The 26,207-nt window shown below is 43.6% G+C and overlaps 2 protein-coding genes across 6 annotated transcripts in view; one reads left to right on the top strand and one right to left on the bottom strand.

The window, feature by feature from the left end:
* The window catches only part of RASGRP1 (RAS guanyl releasing protein 1), a 179,346-nt gene that overhangs the window by 134,206 nt on the left and 18,933 nt on the right, over positions 1-26,207 (top strand). For 4 of the 5 annotated variants that reach the window (XM_042252251.2, XM_042252250.2, XM_004010432.6 and 1 more), the window contains 7 exons: positions 9,030-9,135; positions 19,149-19,211; positions 19,573-19,704; positions 21,568-21,721; positions 22,874-23,047; positions 24,056-24,172; positions 25,607-25,882. In XM_042252251.2, coding sequence (XP_042108185.1) covers positions 9,030-9,135; positions 19,149-19,211; positions 19,573-19,704; positions 21,568-21,721; positions 22,874-23,047; positions 24,056-24,172; positions 25,607-25,882 — 1,022 coding nt within the window. The remainder of the gene's footprint in view (positions 1-9,029; positions 9,136-19,148; positions 19,212-19,572; positions 19,705-21,567; positions 21,722-22,873; positions 23,048-24,055; positions 24,173-25,606; positions 25,883-26,207) is intronic. The other variant, XM_060418579.1, reaches the window with a different exon arrangement.
* Positions 16,023-16,514, bottom strand: LOC100240716 (S-phase kinase associated protein 1). Its single transcript, NM_001144778.1, has one exon. The coding sequence runs from the start codon at positions 16,512-16,514 to the stop codon at positions 16,023-16,025; it is 492 nt and encodes a 163-aa protein (NP_001138250.1).

Here is a 26,207-nt window from a genome sequence, read left to right as displayed (position 1 = left end):
TCATGTGGTCTGGGTACTCACTATGGGTCTGGGTATGATGTACCAAGTTACCCCAGAGGGACCCAGGACAAGGCATGGGCAGCTGGGCACTTCCCTTGTCCCAAATTCCCACTGTACATTAAAATGCTCATCCTTGGGTGAGAGCTGTAAGCACTCCAAGAAGTCACTGTTAGAATGAGGACATCTAAAAGGGTGCTCCCGTATGTCTTCCTCTCCTCCCAGGGCCTGCAGTGATAGAGATTAACTGGTCAGTTAATCCCAGGCAAGCCCAGAGGGCACGAGATCAGGATTGAGGAGGAAAGTGAATTTGGGAGCACTGGGAACGAGATGCCCAGGTAGGAAGGACGCTGACCCCAGGTCCATGGGTGCGAGCGGCAGCCATGGCATCTGGGAGCAGCTGCACCCGGCCTGAGAGCCAACTGCCAGCCTCTCCTCCCAGCTCCCCACTCTGACTTCTTACTGGTGGCTTGGCGTTGGCCATAGTGGGAGCATTACCACCACAGAAATCTGCAAACACTGCAAATCAGAGTCCCCCTCACTCTCCAAGGAGAGCTGCTGTTTAAACAGTGCATCCCCAGCAGCAGCCACGCTGGTTAGCACACCTGCCGTGTGAAGTGAGACTCCGTTCTTAGCAAATCACTTACTTTCTCTTAATTGTAGCCTTCCCACAAATCTGGAGGGGCTGAGGACCAGAAACAAAGATTAAGGTGGCACTGATACATGTCGTAAGCTGCTCAGGTAGTAGGAGCTCTGAGGGTTCAGCGTATGTGCGTGCCACCACACTCTTCTTCACGTCCACTTCCTGCCCCAGCTGCAGCTGTGGGCTCTGCAACATCAACCCACCAAGCAAACAACACACCGGTAAACTTGTTTTCAGCTTGCCAGTTTCTCTACACTCTCCAGGCAGGATTTGATGAGTATAACAGTCTTGCTGTCAAGGAGGGTTCATTTCTTTGGAACATGTATCGCCTTGTAGTCCCTTCAGAACTCTGGGTGTGCCTGGCAGGTTCTATGTGGAGCAGCCTCTTCTGTTTCTGGACTTACTGATCTGCATGAGCAGAGGCAGTCCTGCTCTAGGCTCTAGATCTAACCCTGCCCCCCAGCTTTCTGATATAAGCTTTCCCATTACCATCTTCTGGCCTCTGGTTTCAGCACACCTGGTGTTGGCTTCCCTGGTAGCTCAGCTGGTAAAGAATCCATCTGCAATGCGGGATACCTGGGTTCGATCCCTGGGTTGGCAAGATGCCCTGGAGGAGGGCATGGCAGCCCACTCCAATATTCTTGCCTGAAGAATCTCCATGGACAGAGGAGACTGGCGGGATATAGTCCATGGGGTCGCAAAGAGTCAGATATGACTGAGCAACTAAGCCCAGCGCCCCGCCCCCACCCAGTGTTGACAGCTTTCTTACCCTCAGGATACCAATTTCTGACTTTCTGCCTTTGAAAGTGAATGTCGCTCAGTCGTGTCCAACTCTTTGCAATCACTTGAACTGTAGCCTGCCACATTCCTCAGTTGATGGAATTCTCCAGGCCAGAATACTGGAATGGGTAGCCGTTCTTGTCTCCAGGGGATCTTCCCAACCCAGGGATGAAACTCAGGTCTCCTGCATTGCAGGCGGATTCTTACCATCTGAGCCACCAGGGAAGCCCAAGAATATTGGAGTGGGTAGCCTATCCCTTCTCCATGGGATCTTCTCCACCCAGGAATCAAACCAGGATTTCCTGCATTGCAGGCAGATTTTTTACCAACTGAGCTACCAAACCCTTTCACACTCAAGAGATTTCCATGGTAACCAAAACAGAGGGGGAAAAGAGACTCTGCTCTGGAGTTTCTGTGGTGTGGATATGTTCTATGTCCGTCTTGCAATGAGTCATTCCCACCTCACCCCCCAGATAAGCCATCACGTAGGAAAGTCGCCCCCACCCCTTGTCAGCAAGAAGTGGGGCCTAGAATGCAGCCCTTTGCTGGTTTTTTGTTCTCACAGGAGTCTCATCACCAGGGAGAAGATAGTCACCCTGGGAGGCAAACAGCTTATTTAAGATTAAACCACAGAAAGGAAGAACAGCGTCCACAGGCCAACCGAGAGGCAGAGGGCTGGACCAGATGGCCTCTTGAAATGTTGGGTCACCTCACTTCAGATATCAAGAGATGCTTCCCGAGTTACCATGAATGGATAGGGTTTCTTCTTCCCCAGAACTTTACCACCAATTCAGCATGGGCTCACGGGTTTCACCTCTAGCATAGACCGCCTGAGATGATGTTCAAGTATCTTGAGTGTGTGTCTTATATCCCCACTAGATTTTGGGCTCCTCGGGGACAAGGGTTTTCTTGTAGCTCCTCATACCTCCTTTGGTACCTAGGACCATACCTTGCACTGAGTCAGTTAATGATAAAATGTTTTTAATTGAAATAGAGTGAAAAGTTGCTCTGTAGAGTAGTTAGAGAGTTGCGTCCTGTCATTGGAAGGGTACAGGTAGGGCCTGTTACCTGTGATGCCTTTAGGGGAGGGGGTCGTGCATCAGTTAGAAGGTTGAGGTGGAAGGTAGCTAGAGTCATTTCCACCCTGAGATGCTTGGATCCCATGAAGCGTGGCTGCTGCCAGCGCTGAATTGAAGGATGGAAACCCCGTTTTTGGCTCACAGATGTCTCTAGAAGCCACATGGCTTTCCTGTTTGTTCTGTGGAGCAGATGGACCACAGGTCGGGTGGGTCTTTGACTAGCAGCGCACATTGCTCCTCAGGTCGCGTGATGGAGTACGTAAGGTTGACATTTTATGTCCCACTGAGGTTAACCTTTTAGAGCAGGCTTCCCCTGAAGTAGAAGGAGAAGCAGATGGAAAAGAGAAAATATGCACATTTTATTATGCATTGCACATTTCACTTATTAGAATTTTTAGTATGACACCCTGTGTTTTTCAAAAGCCTAAGGCTGCAAACAAAATTAAATTATTCACTGAAATATTTAAATCAGCTTACAGCAGTTATACCAAACTATCAAAATAAAATCCAGAAGACTGGGAGGTGATCCCCTGGATCACCCACTTTGAGATCAGCCTTTCAGAGGGAGGCTCTTCCCCTCAAGAAGGAAGAAGCGCTGCTCTCTGAGATGAGGACGGGAGGCGAGTGCCTCCTTGATGCAGTCATACAGATGCTGAAGGTCGCATCAGGGAGAGGCAGTGGTGGGAATGAGGGCAAATGCACACACCAGGACGTTCTCCTGTGGAGAAGGGGGCACAGAGGAGCGGGGTGTCGGCTGAGATGCCGAGACGCACCTTCCCTCCTCCATCTCTGCCTCCCTTTGCTGGATGAGTCACTCCCTCCCGGCCTTACCATTTGCCAGCCCGCCCTCCCACAGAACATGTGAGGATTAACATGCCCGAAGTGTGGGGGGCGGGGGCATCACAGAACCCTGGGGAAGAGGAGAGTGCAAGGTAAAAGTGGAGAGTGACTATGTGAGTCTTAGGCACAGCACCCTTCTTATTTTAAAGGCAACTTGAATGATCAGAGTCCATCCACCAAGGCATATAGGAGAGTTTTTCAGAAATCGTCAGATGCAAAAAGCTGTCCTTTCAAATGTGCATTAATTGGTTCCAATCCAATATGCCAGTGGCATCTCTTAGTCTTGTAGCCCTCAGGACTGGAAGAGATCATAAAGCTTATCTACTTTAGCCGTTTCCGCTTTTTCATACTTGAATTCCCTGTTCTGACAAATGGCTGTGCAGTGTCATGGAGAGCTGGGGATCTGGAATCAAACCAACCAGCAGCCAGATCCTAGCTCCTCCACCCGTTGTCTCTTTGACCCAGACAGAACAAAGGAACTCATCTCTCTGTGTGTTGATTTTCTCAGCTATAAATTATAAGCAGGACCAACACCATTAGACGTGTTGTGCGAATTAGAAGTAAAATTGTTAAAGTACTTAGCAGAGTCCCTTGTACTGAGTAGGACTTCAGAGCTCAGACAGTAAAGTATCTGCCTGTAATGCAGGAGACCCAGGATCGATCTCTGGGTCAGGAAGATCCCCTGGAGAAGGAAATAGCAACTCACTCCAGTATTCTTGCCTGGAGAATTCCAGGAACAGAGAAGCCTGGCTGGCTACAGTGCATACAGTCCATGGTGTCACAAAGAGCTGGACACAAGTGAGTGACTAACACTTTTACTTTCATTTCAGTAAATAGCAGCTGCTAAGCCAGATACAGTGATGTGGTTAAATGTCCTGGCCCACCTCCTCTTGAATGCATCTGTGAGGGGAATGGCTCCACTGCTGGGCAGGCTTCAGGGTTAGACCTTTTCTACCCCGTTCTCCTTCCTGTCATTTTTTCCTATTCATCCTCTCTGGTTCCACAGTTTGTGGCCCTACAGAAGTCTAAACCTCCACCTACACATAGCATTACAAATATTTGAAGATAATGTTAATATCGCTCCTGAGTCTTCTCCATAATAAACCTATTTGGGTCCCTGAATCTTTCTGTATCTTTCTATATGTTTTGATCTGACTCAGGACATGTCTAAGCCCCTTTCCCTAATACGTGAGAGTCCTTGCAAAGATGCTTGCCAACCACAAAGAACAGTTGAGAGAACCGGGTTTAGATTCTGTCCATACTGAGTGCGTCTGCGATTGTGTCCGTGACTCCTGTGAACATTCTGATGCACGCCCTACAAATACATTTCAGACCTTCCCGCTTTGTGCCGTGATGTATGGGGATAGGAGCACTCCTGCTTCTGTGAGGAGAGGTGCATTATAACAGCTATAACAGCTACAGTCAGATGCCGAATTGAAAACTTACATCCCATAATTGTGGCAGAGTGGATTGCTATCCCCTCCTCCAGTTTTTTGCCTTCTCCATGTCAGTGATCTTGTCCATGTGACTTTGAGGTTCCTGCCCTTTGCCTGGAGGTTCAGCAGTGACTTTCTTTGACCAGCAGAATAAAGAGGAAGTGACAGCGTGCCCGCTCCAAGGCTAGGATAGAGGCCTTGGACAGTTCCAGTTACCCTACAGCACCCTGCTGTCACCATGAAAACACCATGACTAGCCCACTGGTCCAGGGAAGCTGGGGCATGCAGGGGAGGAGCCCCAGCAAAGCCCAGCCAATATCAGCCGGCCCCCAGCCAACTTACAGACACTTGAGAAAATAAAAGATCACTGTTTTCTGTCACTGAATTTTGGGATGTTTTGTTTTACAGAATTTTTGTGGCAGGAGATATATATTACAGAAATTATGTGGGCCAGAAAACAGAGAGTTAGCCGTACTAACCCTCTCTCACCAGAGGGTAAGTTTAGAACAAGTAATGAAAGATTTACAAAACTGTAACAAGCTAGATAAATACTTCTTAAAAATGATTTATCAAATTATAAGTGTTAATTGTAACTTTATAAACTGTGGCCAAGAAGAAAATAAGTGTGTATATTATATATCATTGGGCATTCCCAGGTGGCTCAGTGGTAAAGAATTCTGCCTGCTAAGCAGGAGAAGCAGGTTAGATCTCTGGGTTGGGTGTATTCCCTGGAGAAGGAAATGGCAACCCACTCCAGTATTCTTGCCTGGGAAATCCCATGGACAGAGGAGCCTGGTGGACTACAGTCCTTGGGGTTGCAAAAGAGCTGAACACAACTTAGCAGCTGAATAACAACCACAATTAAATATCATTAATGAAATAGCTAATGAAAAAAGCAAACACAATATCCAAAGCAACATGAAAAGTTAAGGGGTCTCCTATTTGGTATTCACTCATTTACTCTGTAAGTAACTGCATGTATCTGCACTGTTCTGGACCCTAGAGATATGGTTATGAAAAAAACAGACAAGGTCAGATCTCACGAAGCTTGTATTCTAGTGGAGACTCAGAAAATGAAAATTAAACACACAAAAAAGATAACTTCAGATCATTGGTAAGTGCTATGAAGAAACTCGGGCAGGGTCATGGCCAGAGAGGTAGTTTAAGGGTCACCATTCTGAGGATGTGACGTTGAAGAAACTCGGGCAGGGTCACGGGCACAGAGGTAGTTTAAGGGTCACCATTCTGAGGATGTGACGTTGAAGAAACTCGGGCAGGGTCACGGGCACAGAGGTAGTTTAAGGGTCACCATTCTGAGGATGTGACGTTGAAACTGAGACGTGAATGACGTGAATGGTCCAAGGGAGGAAAGGCCACGTTGAAGGAAAGAACACATGCAAGTAGGAATAAGCTTGGCGCGTTGGAGGTATAGACAGGAGTACGGAGAAGAGTAATATGGTATGAAATGAAACGGAAGACTGAAAGGAACCAGAATGGGGAGAGCTCTGTGGCCTGCAGTCGGGAGTCGGTGCTTTATTGCAAGGGTAATGGGCTCCATTGAAGCATACTAAGTACATGACCTGATTTGTGGGTTTTAGGAGCTCACTCCTGGCTGCTTTGTGGAAAACAGATGGTGGGTAGGTGGATAACAGTGAAAACAGGGAGGTCAAGTAGGTCTCCACGGTGATGATTACAACTAGAATGGTGGCAAGGATGCGGGAACATGGAGAGGTTTGAGACCTGTTTTGAAAGTAGAATCAAGGCTCACTAATGGATTGGATATGAGGGAAAATGAGAAATAAAGGGTGACCCCTGGGTTTTCTGTTTGGATAAGTGAAAGGATGGTTGTGGTGCCATTTCTTGAGATGAGGAAGAATGGAGGAGAAGTGAACTGGGGAAGGGAGAGGTCAAGAATTTTGCTTGGATGAGTTAAGTCTGAACTTAGACATCTATAGGGATTCACCAAGTAAGGCTGAAGATGTCTGTTGGGCAGTCACAAGCATATCAGTGGTATTTTATCCCAAAGGACTATAGATGAATTTCCCTGCCTAGAAGAAATAAATTAATTTTTTTAATTTAAAACTTAAATTTTAATTTTTAAAAATTGTTAGAAAAGGAAAAGAAGTGGGAGGACTAAGCCACAGCATGGTGACATTTAAGAGCTCAGCAAAGGAACAGGAGACAGAACAAGAGGCACAGAGAGAAGCTGAGAGAGTGTGATGCTGAGGAAGCCAAGAGGAGAGAGTGTTCAGGAAGGAGGACAGAGCTGTCAGCTTGGGTTGGGTTGGATTGAATGCAACTTGAGTCATGGAGTAAGATGAGGACAGAGGAATGAACTCTTGGATATAGCGATATGGACCTGATCAGTGACCCTGAAAATAAAAGATTTAGTGGGATAATGGAAGTAGAAGTCAAAAATGGAATGGTTGAAAGGGGGTGGGAGATGAGAAATAGATGACAGTGAAGTTTTACTGAAAGGGGGAGCAAAACTGAGAGATGGCTAGAGTGGACAAGGGTTTCAGGTTTTGCTTTATTTCGTTTTGTTTCAAATAGGAGGTTCTGGTGCATATTTAAATGCCAATGGAAGTAAACCAGGAGAGAGAAAAGTTGATATTGGAGAGAGAAAGTGGACAAAGATGGTGTCACTGTCCTAAAGAAAAAGATCCTCAGAGCTCAGTGGAGGCATTGGCTTCTGAAGTGCTTTCCATGGTAACAGAGGAAGGCAAGAAGTAAGGGTAACAGAATGCAGGTGAACTGGTGGATTTGGTGAGGAGAAGGGGAGTGATCTCGTCAGGGTTCCTTATGTTTTCACAAGTAGTTAATGAACTATGTAGTCATTTAGTCAATGAACTATGACTTTAGATCATCATTTGAAGATGAGCCAAGACTTCTGAATTCTGAGCCCAGATGGACTGTGTCCTTCATTTACAATTTGGTGCACTCAGAAAGAATGAAAGTGACAACCCCTTTTGTATAATGTGCTTTAAGGAGCAAAAAATGATTTAAAAAAAACACAACTCATGTATATTCTTTAATTTGATATTTTCCACTGAATCATTAAAGTTCCCAAGAGGGAACAGAGTTCACACGGTTTAAGTGAAGACGCTTTAATGAAGGGGCACTACTTACAGAGAGTGGAGTGGAGGTACTGGACCCAGATACCCAGAGACTGCCGACAGCCAAAGGGTGCACCATCCTTAGGACTAAAGTCAAGGGAGAAGAACAGTTTTAGATCCCAGTGAGAGCTGGGGCCCTGAAAGAGGGGCCAAACAGTATTTATCATTTATCAAAGAGACCTGTAGCAGCTGTCAGAAAAGTGGTACCAAAGCAGAGAAGGAAGGAGAGAAATGTCCTGACTTCCCTCGCCTCCCATCTCTTGCTGATGCTTCCCAATGGCTGAACCCAACTGTAGATTAACTGGCAAGGGAACTGGCGATGCAATCCATGGTGGAGGACAGAGAATAGATGTCTGTGAACAACCAGCCCCTAACACTTCCTCCCACAAGTGTTAAAAGATTTTGAAAACCACTCTAGGGGGAATCTTTATACCCAGTGCCAGTGTATGGAAAAAATCTTGTTGTCTGATACCAGTGGGATTTGGAAGCCCAATTAAGAAGCTACCCATGCTCTTTGATACAAATCATCATAGGTACTTGTAAACCCACCCCAAATCTCCCAAAGTCACATTTGCCCATAGTCTTCCTCCTTTATGCCCTTCCAGAGACGCGTTGCCAGTGAAACTAGGGAGACTTGCAATTTAGGTTCCCTCGCTGGCACGAGCCCTTCCAAGATCATGGGCCAGCCCTAGAAATGCATTCATATGGTCATATGTTTTTGTGCAGTTTACAAAAGCAAGGCATGTTAACTGTGGTCTATTAAGACTATAACTCGTTTCACCGGGATCCTAGAAGCAACTTCTCCCTCCCCCCACCACATGCCCTTTGGGAGCCACAAACCTGGATCTGCTTCTGCTTTCAGCAGACTCGTGTCCCTGTGCAAATGGCACCACTTCCCCACGACCCTGCCACCTTCTGGCGGGGTGATTAATGAGCATCAAAACAGGCATTTGGGGAAGGGGAGTATGCAGCAGGAGGATAAGAAAAGCAAGGAAGCGAGGGATGTGCCGTGCCGGAGGCCACGGAGGAGGCACTGTGCCGGCAGAGCCTGCTCTCTGCTCTCCCCCACGAGTGATGAGAGTTGGCAGGTGTCCCGTCGGGTAACTAATTCCTCAGATGCTGCTCTTTGTGTTTTCAGATGCAGACGGAAACCTGTGTCGAAGTAACCACCTGTTGCAAGTCATGCTGACCATGCACCGAATTCTCATTTCCTCTGCTGAACTGCTCCAAAAAGTTATCACTCTATATCCTTTAGCTCAGTGCCTGGCAGCAATCCGCAAATAGGATCGATTCAGAAGCATCTTGAAATTTGAATGATGCTTTCATTTTGGTTGGTTTGGCATGACCCTGAGTGGTGAATGGTTCGTGTGTCCTTTCAGGGAATGGCATGCGTGTCTGGGGATATGTGTTGTGTGTGCATATGTGTCTTCTGTTGGACAAGGCAGTGTTACTGATGCTGATTTTTCTGGGAAGAGGTCAAAGAGATTAACATGCAGACACGGTCTTCTTCGTTTGCTCTTGCTAGTGAAAAATACTTTTCCCGAAGATTAATCAAAATTCATATTCATCGCATGCAAATTGACACGGGTGCTGCATTCTGGCTTTCCTGTCTAATTCTTCAACCTTCCCAGGTTTTGAAGAGAGCTCCCTGACACCAGGGCAGCTGGTGCCTTTCTGCTTTAGACTGAGGCACTGGCTGTGCCAAGCAAACCCTGCTGGATTCTGACCTTCTTTGGGCTGTAAATTGAGTGGGGTGGGCAAAACGACTGCTTTCTCTCTTTCTGATGTCTGATGATACTGTGGGCTATAGGTGGGGTGAGACTGTTTAGCACCTTGAAGCCCAGGTCCTGGGCACTGAGTCATGCTGTAGAGCTCTTCTAATTCTTTACCACTCTCCCCAGCCCTCCCTTTTCATCTCATGGCACTCAGCAATAGCATAAAAGCCATCAGGACTGAATCCATTCCCTAAGCCTGCTTATAAACCTCTCAGATAAGCCGTTTTCAGTGGCATTTCAGTGGCCTTTGGAGGAGTCCACGTAATGAGAGGTACAGGTAATAAATGGATGTCTAATCTACAGAGCGTTCTAAAACCATACTAAAACTCCATGTACCAGCAGTTCTCAATAGTGTCAGTAATTAAATACTCAAAGAAAAAACTGTTCTCCAAGGACTAATTTGTGGCCCCCACTGTGGACCCAGAGTCCTCCTCCCTGCTATCCTCCCTTCCACTTTTGCAGAATCTTTCTCTATAGTTTATCTCCCCTCTTTCCTGTCCTTTTAAATCCTGCATCTTCAGTGGCACCTGCCCCTCAGTCTAAAACTCATTCACATCTCCCTAACCTAAAAATAAACTCTCAACCCTGCCTCCCCTTCATTCCATTGTTAGGGTTAGAAATGTGATGCACAAACGTCTTAAAATAGTCCACGCTCACTATCTCCCATCTCTCAACTCCCACTTACTCCTTCACCCGACTGTGGCCTCCACCCCTGTACTCAGACTTTCCTCTGATGTCACCAGTGACCTCCTGGTTGTCAAGCCCAGTGGCTTATTTTCCATCCTTGTTTATAGCGACCTCCCGGTAGAGATATTGTTGACAGCACCCCACCTCTCCAAACTCCTTCCAGGGCTCTGGACTGCACCTTCCTGGGTCTCCCTTCTCCTGGGACACCCGCCTCCAGCTCTCCATCCAGCCTTTTCTTTGAGAACCTCTTCAAAATGAGATAGCATTCTGGTTTTCTTCGCTCTATACTTTCCCTGGGTGATTTATCACCAAAATTTCCACCACCATTCCTCTGATGACCTTCAAGTCCATATTTCTCTAACTCAAACCATTTTTTTAAAAAAGTTGGGACTCTTTTGTCCTATAGACACTTCAATCTTAATATACTCAAAACTTAACTTGCCACCTCCACTACTACTACCCCATTAGTTCTGCTTTGACACCTGTATTTTCATTTTCAATTTCAGTCCATGATGTCGTTGCCCCTCTGATGGCCTGAAGCAGCAACATCAAAGCCCTTACGATCCTCTCTGCCTTTCACTTCCCACGGAGCCAGTCACCCAATCCCAGGGTTCCTGCTTCAGAAATGACTCTTAGCTCTTTTCTCCTCTCCATTCCCATGCCTCCGCCTTCCTTTGGGCCCCCGAGTCTCTCTCCTCGGCCTCTGTCCCATGCGGGGCTGCTCATCTGCACAGCCACCTTTATTATCCAGCCCTGCAGTTACTTTCCTAAGAAGCAAATGAGACCTTGCTTCAGAGCCTCTGCAGATAGAGGGGGATGGTAGACCCTCAGCTTACCCAGTGTGCCCTGCCTGCTCCGTCCTCAGCTTTCTCAGAAACCCTCTCTCCTCCATGCCAGACTTCTCAGTACACCGGACTGGAGTGGGTCCTTTTTGGATTGTTTCCTGTTGTTTCCTGTTTTTCCATGGTTGAGGGAGAAAAATTTAACAGTGTGCTTTGCATAGTCTGGATGCCTGTAAGGTGCAGTCGGAACTGTCCTGGCACTTTGTTGCCACAGCACTGCCTGTGAAGATGTGGCGCCTGAAGCTCCCAGCGAACAATGACGGTTGCCCCCGCAGACGCCTGAGCCTCAGTCGTGGCCTGCACGTGCTGCTGCTTGCTTCATCTCCTCGACTGAGAAGCAGCCCCTGCCTCGCTCAGGTGGCCCCACTGTGGCACGTTCTTTGTGACCCTGGGGGGCTCTGCCCTCCTGAGTGACGTTCTGGGTGCCCACAGGTTGGCCTGCAGACGAAGACCAACGGGGTCCACAGACCCTGCTGCGCACAGTGTAGCCGGCACTGTGCACAGGGGAACAGGCGTGTGAAGAGAGGGATGGGGAGCGACCAGGAAGAAGACAGACTCCACAGTAAGAGGCACCGTGTCGATTCATGTGTCCACCCAATTGTTTTGGAAGAAAAGTGGCTCTTTTTGTGTGCCTCCCTCATTCATAAGGAAGAAGTTAAACATTTCAGCTACTAGATCAGATAATAAAAATACAGACTCTGGAACACTTTTCTCTTGAATATGCCTTATGCTTGACTCTCTTTGCACTGAAGGGATGAGTAACACATGTCATAAAGAAATATAAAATCATCTCATTCTCTTTCCTCCCTTTTGTGCCCAAAGAAAGGCAAGGATCGGAACCGTTCACTTCAGGAAATTTACCTGGGCTTATTTTTTATACTGATTATCTTTATTGATGTGTGTATGTGTATGTGGTTTTATGTTTTGTGTTTCTGTTTGGCTTTCATGCCCTTAAGGATAGATTTTATAAACAGTAAGTCTATCAAAAGTTAGGTTTTTTAAGTTAAACTCCTTTTATGAAAAGTACAAATTTCACAGTCATAGTTCTTCTTTAGGGGTTCAAGTTTATCTTGCAAATCTTGTTCTTTCCATAGGTCTAGAGTGTCCCTCTAAGCACTTGTAAGGGACCTTTAAAAATGTTTGGTTAATTAAAATAATGCCAATTAATTAAATACTTACAATGGTTTTAAACTGCAACTTGGATTTTATTTTTTATTCCAGGTTTCTTTTTTTGAGATAAAGTTGACTTAAAGCACTATAAAAGTTTAAGGTTCAAAGCATGATTCGTAGTAAATATCTATCATCTCATACAGATACAAAATTGAAAATAGATGAAAGTTTTATTGTGATGATTACTTAAGAGTTTATCCTCTTGGCAACTTTCACATAGACTATAGAGCATTGTTAATTATATTTATCATGTTGTACATTACATCTCTAGTACTTATTTGTCTTATAACTGGAAGTTTGTACCTTTTGAGTGCCTTCCTACATTCCCCCCTTTTCCCACCGCCTACCTCTGGTAACCACAAATCTGATTTCTTTTTCTTTGTTTATTTGTTTTTGAAGTATCACTGACCTATGACGTTATGTTAGTTCCTGTCACATAACAGTGATTTGATATGGCTCAGATGGTAAAGCACCCACCTGCAATGCAGGAGATGTGAGTTCGATTCCTGGGTCAGGAAGATCCCCTGGAGAAGAGAATGGCAACCTACTCCAGTATTCTTGCCTTGAGAATTCCATGGACAGAGGAGCCTTGCAGGCTATAGTCCCTGGAGTCTAAAAGAGCTGGATACAATGCAACTAACACACACATACATTTCAAAATGATCACAATAAGTCTAGTTATGACATGTCATCATACAAAGATACTATTATTGACTGTATTCCCCATACAATGTGTTTCATATCCATGACTCATTTATTTTTACAAATGAAAGTTTGTAACTCTTAATCTCCTTCACTTGTTTCTTTCCTCCCCTCTGGCAAACACCTGTTTGTTCTCTGTACACATAACTCTGTTTTCATTATATTCATTTGTTTAGTGTTTTTAGATTCCGTGTATAAATGAAGTACAGTATTTTTCTTTCTCTGTTTTCACTTAGTGTGTACCCTCTAGGTCCATCTATGTTGTTGCAAATGTCAAAATGTTGTTCTTTTTTATGGCTGGGTAATATTCCATTGTGTGTTTGTGCACACCAAGTATTCTTTATCCATTCATCTCTTGATGAACACTTAGTTTACTTCCATACCTTTGCTATTGTAAATAATGCTTCATTGAACACAGGGCTCCATATATCTCTTCTCATTAATGTTTTTGTTCTCTTCAGATAAATACCCAGGAGTTCTATTTTTAATTTTTTAAGGAACTTATTTACTGTTTTCCGTAGTGGCTGCACCAGTTTATATTCTTACTAGCAGTGTCTCCACATCTTGACCAACACTTGTCATTTGTTGTCTTTTTTATAATAGCCATTCTAACAGGTATGATTTGATCTCTTTGTGGTTTTGATTTGCATTTTCCTGATGATTAATGATGCTGAGCATCTTTTCATGTGCCTGTTGGCCATTTGTATGTCTTCTTAGAAAAATGTCTATTCAGATCCTGGTTGTTTTTTTTTTTTTAATGTTGTATGAGTTATTTGTATAGTTTGGATATTAACCCTTTATTGGACATATTGTTTGCAAATATTTCCATCATTTAGTAGGTGGCCTTTTCTTTTTTGTTGATAGTTTCCTTCATTTTGCAAAAGCTTTTTAGTTTGATATAATCCCACTTTTGCTTTTGTTTTCCTTGCCTGAGGAGACATATCCAAAGAGCATACTTCCTATGTTTTCCTCTATAGGTTCGATGGTTTTGGGGCCTTTAGGTTCTTAATCAGTTTTGAATTTATTTTTGTGCATGGTGTGACTGCATAGTGCATTTTGATTCTTTTGCATGGAGCTGTCCAGTTTCCCCAGTAACATCTATTGAAGAGACTGTCTTTTCTCCATTGTATATTCCTGCCTCCTTTGTTTTAGATTAATTGACTATAAGTTTCAAAGTTATTTTCTGGGTTCTCTCTTCTGTTCCATTAATCTACACGTTTGCTTTTATACCAATACTATACCGTTTTGATGACTGTAGCTTTGTAGTTTCTCTGAAGTCAGGGAGCATGATAACTCCACCTGTGTTATTCTTTCTCAAGATTGTTTCGGCTGTTCAGGGTCTTTTGTGTTTCCATAGAAATTTTAGAATTATTTAATTCTGTGAAAAATGCCATTTGTATTTTGATAAGGATTATATTGAATCTGGCTTGGGTAGTATGGTCGTCATAACAACATTCTTCTAACCTGTGAACATAAGTATCCCTTTCCATCCGTTCTGTCATCTTCAATTTTTTTCATCCATGTCTTAAAGTTTTCTGAGTATGAGTCTTTTACCTCTATTTGATGTGATTGTAAATGATGCTGTTTTCTCAATTTCTCTTTCTGATAGTTCCTTGTTAGTATATAGAAATTCAACAGATTTCAATACATTAATTTTGTACCCTGCACCTTTACCAAATTTATTGATGAGCTTTAGTAGTTTTTGGTGGCATCTTTAGGCTTTCCTATGTATAGTATTATGTCATCTTCAAACAGTGACAGTTTTAAATTCTTCCTTTCTTCTTACTGTCTGATTGCTGTGGCTGGGTTCTAACACCATGTTGAATAAAAGTGGCAAGAGTGAGCATCTTTTGTCTTGTTCCTGATTTTAGAGGAAATGCTTTAAACTCCTCAGCCATCAAGTATGATGTTAGCTAAGGACTTGTCATATATGGCATATATGTTGAGGTATGTTCCTTCATTACTCACACTGTGGAGAGTTCTTATCATAAAAGGATGTGGAATTTTCTCATATTTTTTCTGCATCTATTGAGATGATCATATGAGTTTTATTCTTCAATTTGTCAATAGGGTATATCCCACTGACTCATTTGTGGAGACTGAATTTTCCTTGTACCCATTGGATAAATTCAAATTAATTGTCATATATAATTCTTTTAATATACTGTTGAATTTGATTTTCTAATGTTTGTTGAGGATTTTTTCATCTGTGTTCATCATATTTTTATCAGTGATGTTGGCCTGTAATTTTCTTTTTATGTGAACTTTTTGTCTGATTTTGGTATCAGGGTGGTGCTGGCCTCATAGAATGTTAGGAAGTGTTCCTGCCTCTGGAATTTTTTAGAATATTTGAGAAGGATAGGTGTTCACTCTTTTCTAAATATTTGGTAGAATTCACCTGTAAAACCATCTGGTTCTGAACTTTTATTCATTGTATTGTTTTAAATTAACTGATTGAGTTTTGTTATGGGTGATTAGTCTGCTCATATTTTCTATTTCTTCTTGATTCTGTCCTGGAAAATTGTACATTTCTAGGAATTTATACATTTCTTCTTTTTTTTTTTTTTTTTTTCTATTTCAGAAGGTTTTCTGCAAGTTGCTTTATTTACAACACCAACTTTAAAAGTCACTAAACTAAAATTAACTGGACAATAAACTAGGCAGAAATTGCTTTACAAAAAGGGAAAGCCCAAAATGCCACTTTCTATAGGGAACCCACAGTTAAATTTTATTCAGAGCAAAGAAAAGAAACTTTCAATCATCCTAGAAGAAACTGGGCCTTAAGTTTGGGAACTGTACTGAAACTACACATGCAATGAGGACAACATTCTGCTAATACAATTGACTTGCTGCTGCATTTGTTGACTGTTTTTCTAATATTAACAATTATAAACAAAGCAGTGCAACTAGTATTTGGAATAATCCTTACAGTGTTACAGCGTTAGACATGAAATTTCACTTCTCCTCACACCACTGGTTCTCTTTGCGTACCTGGGCTTCCTCTTCTTCAGTAAAATCATTTTTGATATTGAATGTCTTTCGAATCTCCTCAGGAGTTTTGCCCTTGATCATATTAGCAACAGTCTTGCAGGTAACGTCAAGCAAACCTTTGATGTCTAAGTAGTTTGCTGCCAATATAAGCTCAAAGAGTGTCCCTTGGTCAACTTTCAGGAATTCTTGATCCCAAACAGGTATATCATCTGTTCGTTTTTCTTTGTTCTCATCATCCTCAGGAGGAGGAGGATCATCCTTGTGGTGGGTGCACCACTGAATGACCTTTTTTAATATTGCTGCATTAACATTTGGCAAGGGGACTGGATCATCATCTCCTTCATCATCCATTCCCAAATCTTCCAACATAGTCTTGATGGTCACAGACTGTTTTGCAATTTCAACATCAACTTCAAATATCTCTCCATCAGAACTCTGCAACTTAATTGAAGGCATGGTGTTAGGTCTCAAGGAGATGGCGGGCCGCAGGCTGAAGTGAGCAGGGCGACGTCGTCAATCAGCAAAACTGAAAAGCGGAGAACAAGGCCACTACCTATACATTTCTTCTAAGTTGTCAAATTTATCATCATATAGTAGTAATCTCTTATGATCTTTTGCACTTCTCTGGTACTCGTTGTAACTTCTTTGTCATCTCTGATTTTATGGATTTGGGCCCTCTCCATTTTTTTTAAGAGTCTAGAAAGGTTTACCAGTTTTATCTTTGAAAAAAAAACAGCTCCTAGTTTCATTGATCTTTCCTATTGTTTTTAGCCTCTGTTTCATTTATTTCTGCTGATCTTTATAATTTCTTTCCTGCTACTAACTGGGTTGTGTTTGTTTTTCTCTTGTTCCTTTAGGTTTAAGGCTAGGTAATTTATTTGAAATTTCTGTTTGTTTGTTTCCTAAGATGAGCTTGTGTCACTGTAAACTTCTTTCTGGGACCTGCTTTTGCTGCATCCCATAGATTTTGTGGGTTTGTTTCCATTTGTCTCCAGGTATTTTTTTATTTGTTCCTTGATTTCTTCAGTGATCTATTGGTTCTATAGTAGCATATTATTTAGTCTCCACACATTTGTGATTTTTTTTTTCTATAGCTTATTTCTAATCTTACAGCATTGTGGTCAGAAAAAATGGTGAGTATGATTTCAGTTTTCTTAAATTTACTGAAGTTCATTCTGTGGCCTGGCTTGTGATCTGTCCTGGAGAATGTTCTGTTTGCACTTGAAAAATGTACGTATCCTGCTGCTTTTGGATGGAATGTTCTCTGTATATCTTAACACACCTAGGCTAATGTTTCACTTAAAGCCAGTGTTTCCCTACTGATTTTTTTGTTGGATGATGTTCATTGATATAAGGGTGTTAAAATCCCCTATTACTATTGTTTTATTGTCAATTTCTTGCTTTATGTCTGTTGACATTTCCTGTGTATGTTTAGGTGCTTTTATGTTTGGTGCATATATGTTTACAATTACTATATCCTCTTCTTGGATTGACCCCTTGGTTACTCTGTAATGTCCTCCTGTCTCTTGTTACAGTCTTTGTTTTAAAGTCTGATATAAGTATCACTGCCATGGCCTTCTTTTAGTTTCCATTTGCATGGAATACCTTGTTTCATCCTGTCACTTTCAGTCTGATTCTGAAGTGCATCTCTTGTAGGCAGCATATATGTGGATCTTGCTTTTGTATTCATTCAGCCACTCTGTGTCTTTTGTTTGAAACATTTATTCCATTTACATTTAAGGTAATTATTGATAGGTATATACTTATATAATTATGAATTTTATATTTTAGATTTTTAAACTATTTCAAGGACCTTTTTGAATTCTAAATAGGCTTTTGACTTCAGTAGATTAAAATTATAAACAGTAAAGCTGACATCTTAGGTGTTTCAAAGCTATGCATAAACTTAGTAAGGTTTGAATTTAAAATTTAAAGCCTAAATTATATATTCCAAATTGAAGTTTCACAGCTATCATTCTAATATGCTCTTAAATACTACAGGTATGTACGATTTCAAAATACACAGAATCCTTCCTAATTAAAAATTAATAATAATCTTTAGACTATCTTTTACTTTACTATATCTACATCTGTGTTTTCCAAGGGTTAAAACATGCATACCCAGTGAATGAAGACTGCTCAGCCCTGCTTAATTGAGACATCTGCTGGCTGCTCAGTGGAGTCCTCTCAGGGACCTGCTGGAATTCACAGAGTTCTGGTGGTTCTTAAGAGGAGAAAGAGGGCAGTGGCTTGTATAGCACACAGCCCACATAGTATTCCTCAGTATGTTGATAGAACAGAGTACAACCACACAGCTTCATCACTGGATTGGATTTTGCATTTTTTCGACCTTTGCAATAAATGTATATTCTTTCCTTATATCGCTAGAGACATGTGAACTTGGTGGACCTTTGCTGTTCTTTTGTGTTCTTAGGATGGCATTATTCTCATGGAATATTCCCAATGATATTGATCCTTCACATGCTCTCCAGCTGTATTTGGGTCATTCACATGACTTTTTGTGACTTGCCATTACAACCTGTAAGATCAGTCTACTGACACCCTCTATGCGTATCATTTTCCTATTATTGCTTGAATTTTCATTATAATATATATCTGAATATTTATTCCTTCTTTTTCTTCTAATTCACTGCATAAGGTGTTTTTTGTTTTAAATCAGTTGCTGGAAAGAAAAGAAGGGGCTCTTCTTTTTAGCTTGTTTTCTCTGGCACACTAGACTCCTAGTCTTGGCTGTGGGCAGAGGCCCCTCTTCACTTCTTACAGATCTTTTTGTTCGTGCCTTGCTGTGCTGGTGACTTCCTCCTTCTGTAGAGGAGATGCTGTGGCATTCTTCCATAAGCCACTTTAGCATGGGCTAGATAAAGTCACAACTTTCGCCCTTCTAGGTGATAATAAGCATACAGCTACACACATCAAGTTGGTTTTATCCTAGGTCCGGAGACCTAAGGAAACATTTTAATTAAAATTTTAGGAGGGCTGGGGGAGGGCAGTTTTAGCAAATCTTCCAAAGATAAGAAGTTGCTTGGTTTCTGTAACAGAGGCTTCCATTTCCCTTAACCACAGCCCTACCTATAAGGATGCCTTGGCAAAGAATTCACCAGGGCTTTGCCTGAAGATCTGCTATTTTGTAAGGTAACATTTCTGCATACATTTGGGACTTTGTGGGGTGGGGTGAAACAAAAGAACCACATGCTGTTGGGCCTAAACCTTTTGTCATGGCTTCCCAGGTTACGATTCACTTTAGCATAGCATAGCATTTGATATGGGCACGTGTGGGGATCCACAGCTGATTGTCAGTGGGTGGTTTTCTTCTCTTCCCCCTACCCCTGCTCCAGCTCCTTATATTCTGTAGAGAGAAATATATAGTCTTTATTTCCAGGAATACAGGACAAATCAGCCCCTGTCTTTTTCTGAGTGCTTCTTGTGGGAAGAACCTACCAAAATGTGAGTCCTTGGCTTCAGTTTTGGCTTTTTTGTGACTCCCACCATGTAGGTACTGGATAACAGAATTCTGGATCATGTTTAAGATGGATACCAGCTTGGCAAGCACCATGGAGGAGTTTCAGGAACTGGTGAAAGCAAATGGCGAGGAGCTCCACTGCCGCCTGATTGACACAACACAAATGTGAGTATCCTACTTTTCAAAACCACCGCCCTCCTGTAATATAACCCAGGCTGCTCAGCAAGGCTCTGTGTCCTGCTGTGACCCAAGAAGCCTTCAGGCAGGTTCAGTGGCTTTACCAAAGAAAAAAGCTTGCCATGTACCAGGAGAGCAGAGAAGTCCTTGGTGATAATGCTGTATGTGGCTTATATCTTGAGAGCAGGAAAAAAAAAAAAGTCTCAGTGAAAAAGAAATCAGGTAGCAAGACGCTGATTAAAATTTATACAAATCCAAAGAAACTGAAAGTGCAGTGACTAAATTGGTGCTTCTTCAGCAGCCAATGCCTGGAGGCACCCTGAACTTACAAATACATAAGATACTGCTAGAAAATGGATCCTGCAGAGGGTTTATAACATACATGGTACATCTGCAAGAGACACGCCAATCTGTGTAGAGGTGGAAAAGTACTCAGGAATATATCATATTGTTCCCAGGGATTTCTTATTTATGAGATGTCCCAGACTGAAAAAAATGAATGCCTGTCCTAATTTGGGGGGAGGAGAGTACACTCATTTTCTGCTAAGGTTTTCATAATGTGGTTGCTTTATGTTAGAATAATACAGATCCCTAGAATATAGAATTCTAGTGCTGAAATATATTTTAAAGATGCTTTTATCTTGGGAAAGTGAGGCTCAGCAAGACTGGCTCATCTGGGGATACAGAGCTAGTTGCGTTAATGACAGCAGAAGCTGGACTATGAGAGCCCCTGATGCCTTGTGCCACAGCCACAGAGAAATGATTTCCAAATCACGTACCAGAGTCCCACTTAAATCTCCCTCGCAGGTTGGACTCTCTGAACTTCTTTCCTTAGAACTATAACAACATGAAAGATAAAAGGTTTTGCAATAGCAACATCTTCATTTTTAAAATGCAGCACACAGGGCCTGGGACAGTTTTGAAACCCTGACTTCCTTGTCCCAATACACCCCTACCTGACTCTCCTCTACCAATATTTTCCACAGTATGTTCTTTAGGAATTAGAATTAGTCAGTGGGATGTTGCCTGACCAGATATACTTGAGAAATAGTGAACTGAACTTCCCTTTTGCACTGCATGTCAAGAGTCTGTAACATGCTCTTTGGCTAAAAGGGCTGCAGAATTTGTAGCATTTCCCAAACTTGTCTGACCATAGAACCCTTTTGTCAGGAGACAAGGTACTCAGCAATCCCCGTTTGGGAAACACAGTCTGCAACCTTTCTCTTTGCTTCCTTCGTGAAGGAAACTGAATAAGAAATATGTGAATCGATTACAAGAAAATGTGTGTGGGGCCAACTCTAGAGTTAGCGAGGCTTCCTTGGTCATTTCAGTTCCTGGGGACATTTGAGGAAAATGTCACAAGTCTGCCCAGAGGGACCGTGTGTTCCTACACATGATTCCCCAGCATGACATCTTCTCTCTGTGCTCTTCTGGCATGGAAACTGCCCCCAAACTGTGGGATTTCCAACCAGATAAGAATCCCCATCACCCTCATGAGATGAAGGAACACCCAGTGGACATGGAGAGAACATATGTGACAGGGCCAGGACTTGCAGGCCAGGGCACCGTGACCAGGGCTGCGTCGTTCCCACTTCCTTAAGATCAGCACATTTTACCCAGTTCCCACAGCACATTCAGGAGGCTCATGGGAACCATCAAGGCTCCCTAGCTGTCACCACAGGAAAAGCTGATTAAAGGACACTGTTAATGCATTGTTTTGGCCCCGGAAAGTTAGCTAACGGTGCTTTGCATATTCTTGTGAGAAACGTTCATGGATTTACTTGCATTAGAAAAGCAATTTGATTTATTCTTTTCCCCCGTCTTCTCCCTTTTCACTTTTACTCACAAAAGCAATGCCCGTGACTGGTCCAGAAAACTGACCCAAAGGATAAAATCGAATACTAGCAAGAAGCGGAAAGTCTCCCTGCTCTTTGACCATCTGGAGCCAGAAGAACTGTCTGAGCACCTCACTTACCTGGAGTTCAAGTCTTTCCGGAGGATATCGGTATGTACCCACAGGGCTGGAGAAAAGCTGCCCTGCGACAGCTCTGAGAGTAAGCAGAGGAATTCAACAGGCCGCCCACCTCCTCCCCCTGAAGTCCTGTCTGGGCTGGTGGGCTTTCCCGTCAGGCTGTGTGTAGTTGGGCAAGTCAGGGCACGCTGCTGGGCTGTGTTCCTCCTGCTCTGCTCCCCGCTCCACCCTCCAAGTCCACCTCCTCCTCCCCACGCCTTGTTCAGGTGGTAGTACTATGCACACACAATACCTTGTGCACATGAGTGTACACACAAGACATATGTGTATGCACACACACACACACACACTTTTCCCCTGATAATCACTAGTCTTTCTGAAATTTTCTTTAAAATTTTCCTCCCCCAAAATGAGGATAAGTCCTGTAAGAGTTTGAATTCATTCTAGAATAGGCTTTGGATGGCTGGGGGAAATTTCAAAATAAATCAGACGCTACTGGTCTAGTTCAGAATTTACCTAAACTCTTGAAGGGCTGCTGACACGGCCCCACAGTCACCCCTGATCCTAGAGATAAATTCTGCTGATCGAGGCCTTGCTCCTTGAAACGCTATATGTGATACCAAAGAACACTAGCTCCCTGCAAGAGAACTCGCTTCCGCTGAAGCCAACAGAGCTTCGCTGGAGAGACAGAGAGTGACATAATAGATTTTGTGAGATTGTCTTTGTTCTTCCCCTTCAGCAGCAGAGCTGGAACTAGTTCTGAGATTTTTCTTTTATAGTGTACTCTTTAAACAAGATCCTATCCATATCTGCTCAGCATAATATTTGGGTTAACTAGTATGTCCCACTCCAGTATTCTTGCCTGGAGAATCCCATGGACAGTGGAGCTTGGTGGGCTAGAGTCCACGGGTCGCAAAGAGTCGGACACGACTGAGCGACTTCACTTTCACTTTCAGTATGTGTACACATCCATGTATGCCTAATGACTTCTGACGTAGAGGGGCATGCTGTGGGTGGAATAAGAAAGGTGTCCTTCCTGCCATCCTTGTCAGCAGGAAAGGAGAGGAGGCCCAAGAGCTCCTCTGTCCCTTAGTAGATTCTGGTCATCAGCTCAGCAGAGGTAGCACGCCCCTCGGGTCTCCAGGAATGCTGGAGCACAGTGCTGATGAGTTTCTTTTTCCCCAGTTCTCTGATTATCAGAATTACCTCGTGAATAGCTGCGTGAAGGAGAACCCCACCATGGAGCGGTCCATTGCTCTGTGCAACGGCATCTCCCAGTGGGTGCAGCTGATGGTTCTCAGCCGCCCCACCCCCCAGCTCCGAGCTGAAGTCTTCATCAAGTTCATCCAGGTAGCTCAGGTGAGTGACTGGATGAAGACCTGAGGCCTGGGCTACCGGGTAAATTACTCCCTTCCCCCTCAGCCTAGCCTGTCCCTGAGAGCTGCTTTCCCCTCATGAATCTCCTGGTGGGGTTTGTGCACCTTCACCTGTCCTCAGATCTCGATGTGATGACTTTTCTACATCCCATATGAGATCAGTATGGAGAGGGCCATGTAGGCCATCTTCAGAGTCAGGGTACAGCTTTAGTTCTGTTTAAATCTTTAACACGTTTCAGAAGATGATTACCAGCCAACTTTGTTTTACCTAATGTGGTCCACTTAGCAAAGGAAAGGGTAATTCAGATTTCAGTATAGCTGGGCCAGCTTGATTTAGGTCTGTGAGCCCAAGTTATGTTGAATGGCTGGGTTTAGTGTTTAAGGAGTAGGTTTTAAGCATTTGATGAGAGAAAAGCAGAGACTGTGAATACATATCTGAAATTTCACATAGATTCTAGCACTCTATCCCAGTTAGTTACAGTCCTTTTTAAGCCATGGTGTTGCCCTCAAAAATAAAGCAGTCTGGTTACCTTGGGGTAAAGGATATAAAAGATTACACTGAATGATATATTTTTCTAGCTTTAGATGTTCTTAAACCAGTGTTTCTTAAAGTGTGGTACATGGACCACTTGCTCTGATATTAACTGAAGGTATGTTAAAATCATAGATCCCTAAAGCTCAGCCCCAAATCCAGGGAATCTAAACATCAGGACTTGGGTCCAGAATCTGTGTTTCTTAGAAACCACTGATGTAGAGAGTGGTCTGCAGACCAGCTGAAATGAAAGGAAGAAGATGGGATGCTTTGCTAGACTTGGGATCTGCTGGTCTGGAACTAAGCCTGAGAAAAGAAATGTCTGGAAAACTGAAATACCTGATCCCTAGCCTTTGGCCAGAATTAGGAATACTCATAGCATAGAGACAAGAGACACCCTCAAGCTCCCACGTAACTGACCTGTACAGTGACTCTGCTAGCATGTTTTCTGTGTCACAGAAGCTCCATCAGCTGCAGAACTTCAATACGTTGATGGCCGTGATCGGAGGGTTATGTCACAGCTCTATTTCCAGGCTCAAGGAGACAAGTTCACATGTCCCGCATGAAATCAATAAGGTCAGTGCTCCTGTCTCCTCTAGGGCCCTTCAGCAGCATTCCTAGGACCAGTGTCAGCGTTTCCTCCTCGAGGGGCAACCCAGAGACCATTTCCAAGCCACACCGTCCCTTTTTTAACCAGGCAGAATACCCAGGAAGAGAAGCCCTTAAGAAAACCCACAGGGTGGGGACGTCACAGATTTGCGGGTGACTGAGTCAGTCTGGCCAGTGTTACCGCCCCCTTCCCGCTGGCGATTTGGAACATGTGCCTCTTCTCCATGCTTATTGGCCACTGAGTGTCCAGAGCCACCATTTTTAGTACTGACTCCCTTGCTTGAGCAAGGAACAGTGGTGGTTCAGTGACCATAGTTCAGTTTGCATGTCAAGTGAGGTTATATAGCGACACATTAGAAATCTAACTAGCCAGAAACCTTGGAGAGTGACATTCTGGAACGTTGAACTTTCCCAGATAGTTGGAAATAAGCTTTTCAGGTACAGTTTTGTGATAGGTGGTATTTTATTGGTATTTAGTAAGTGTCCTATGTACTTTCCTACATTAGATTTTATAGAGACTTTAATCCTTTATGATACAGGACTATTATTATACATATAAACCATTATGATACAGTGCAGATATAAATGCAGCTATATATCATATAGGTTTGATGATGACTGCTCTGAGTATTTCATCTCATCTGGCCTTTCTTACTAAACTCAAACCCCAGCCCCCACCTCCGAGCTGATACAGAAGGAGACTCTCTTCTTAGGGAAGAGATATCTTAGCCTCATTGCCCCATCTGTTTTTCCCAGGTGTTCACCCTTCTTTCAGGAAGTCTCTTATTAACCATCCCTGCTCTCACAACACTCGGGTTGGAGGATGCCGCTCCACCCACACCTTCCAGTGGTCTGATCACCTTATAGCTTTTTGATCGTGCTGGCTGAGACCAGGCAGAACAACGGAAGAGGCACATATTGTTCCAAATCACAGAGGTGACACAGGGAGAGAATCACAGACACTAATGTACGCCAGGTGAGGGCAGCACACTTCACTTGTCTCTGGAAGACACAAGGGAAGGGGACTGCGGACAGAGTTCAGAGGGACACTTGCCATGCACTGTATAATCTTGTACCTTAAAAAAAATGTATCGTGCTTGTATCACTTATTTTTTTAAAAGAACAACTTTAACATAAAAATATTAAAACCTTACTTAGAATTTTCCAGCTACGAAGTAAAGTACACCTTGCGCTTGGTAAGTCTGCTCCGTGACATGTAACGTTAAGTTGGCGTTGTCACTGGAGAGTCAGAACCTGCTCCTTGGGATGGATCGCCCCATGCCTGACTCAGCAGGGACCAGGTGTGATCGTGGTAGGGGCTGAGAGGAAACAGGCGGCTGCTGCAGACAGCAGAGCCCGCCTGGGGGTACCTGTAACCAGCTCTCCTTTTCTGTTTTGTAGGTTCTAGGTGAGATGACTGAGCTGCTGTCCTCCTGCAGAAACTATGACAACTACCGGCGTGCTTATGGGGAGTGCACCCACTTCAAGATCCCCATCCTGGGGGTGCACCTCAAGGACCTCATCTCCCTGTACGAAGCCATGCCTGACTACCTGGAGGAGGGGAAGGTGAACGTCCATAAGCTGCTGGCCCTGTACAACCACATCAATGAGTTAGTCCAGCTACAGGAGGTGGCCCCGCCCCTGGAGGCCAACAAGGACCTGGTGCACCTGCTGACGGTGAGGCTCCGTGGGAGACAGATCACTAGCACTTCCTTATCAGATATCAGCTCAGGGAAGCTTCACAAAACTGTGAAGTGGATACTATCGTTACGTCCATTTTACGGATGGGGATTCTGAGGCAAAAATACATAACTTGGCAGAGGCTGCACATTATTAAGCAGCAGAGCCTGGTCTTAGACCCAGGTGGTGGGGCTCCAGGGCTGTGCTCCTTTAACTTCTAGGAGAATTCCCTTCCTCATAGAAAAGCCAGTCCTAAGCAGTCTGGGAGGAGCTAATAGCAAATCAGGATACAAGACTTGGTAAGAGATGGAGACAGTGGGTT

This window comes from Ovis aries, chromosome 7 (genome assembly GCF_016772045.2).
Source record: "Ovis aries strain OAR_USU_Benz2616 breed Rambouillet chromosome 7, ARS-UI_Ramb_v3.0, whole genome shotgun sequence".
Taxonomy (NCBI): domain Eukaryota; kingdom Metazoa; phylum Chordata; class Mammalia; order Artiodactyla; family Bovidae; genus Ovis; species Ovis aries.
This window is presented reverse-complemented; position numbering and strand designations above follow the sequence as displayed.

Coding starts and splice junctions, on each gene's coding strand:
- LOC100240716 (NM_001144778.1), bottom strand. CDS start 16,514: ATGCCTTCAATTAAGTTGCAGAGTTCTGATGGAGAGATATTTGAAGTT.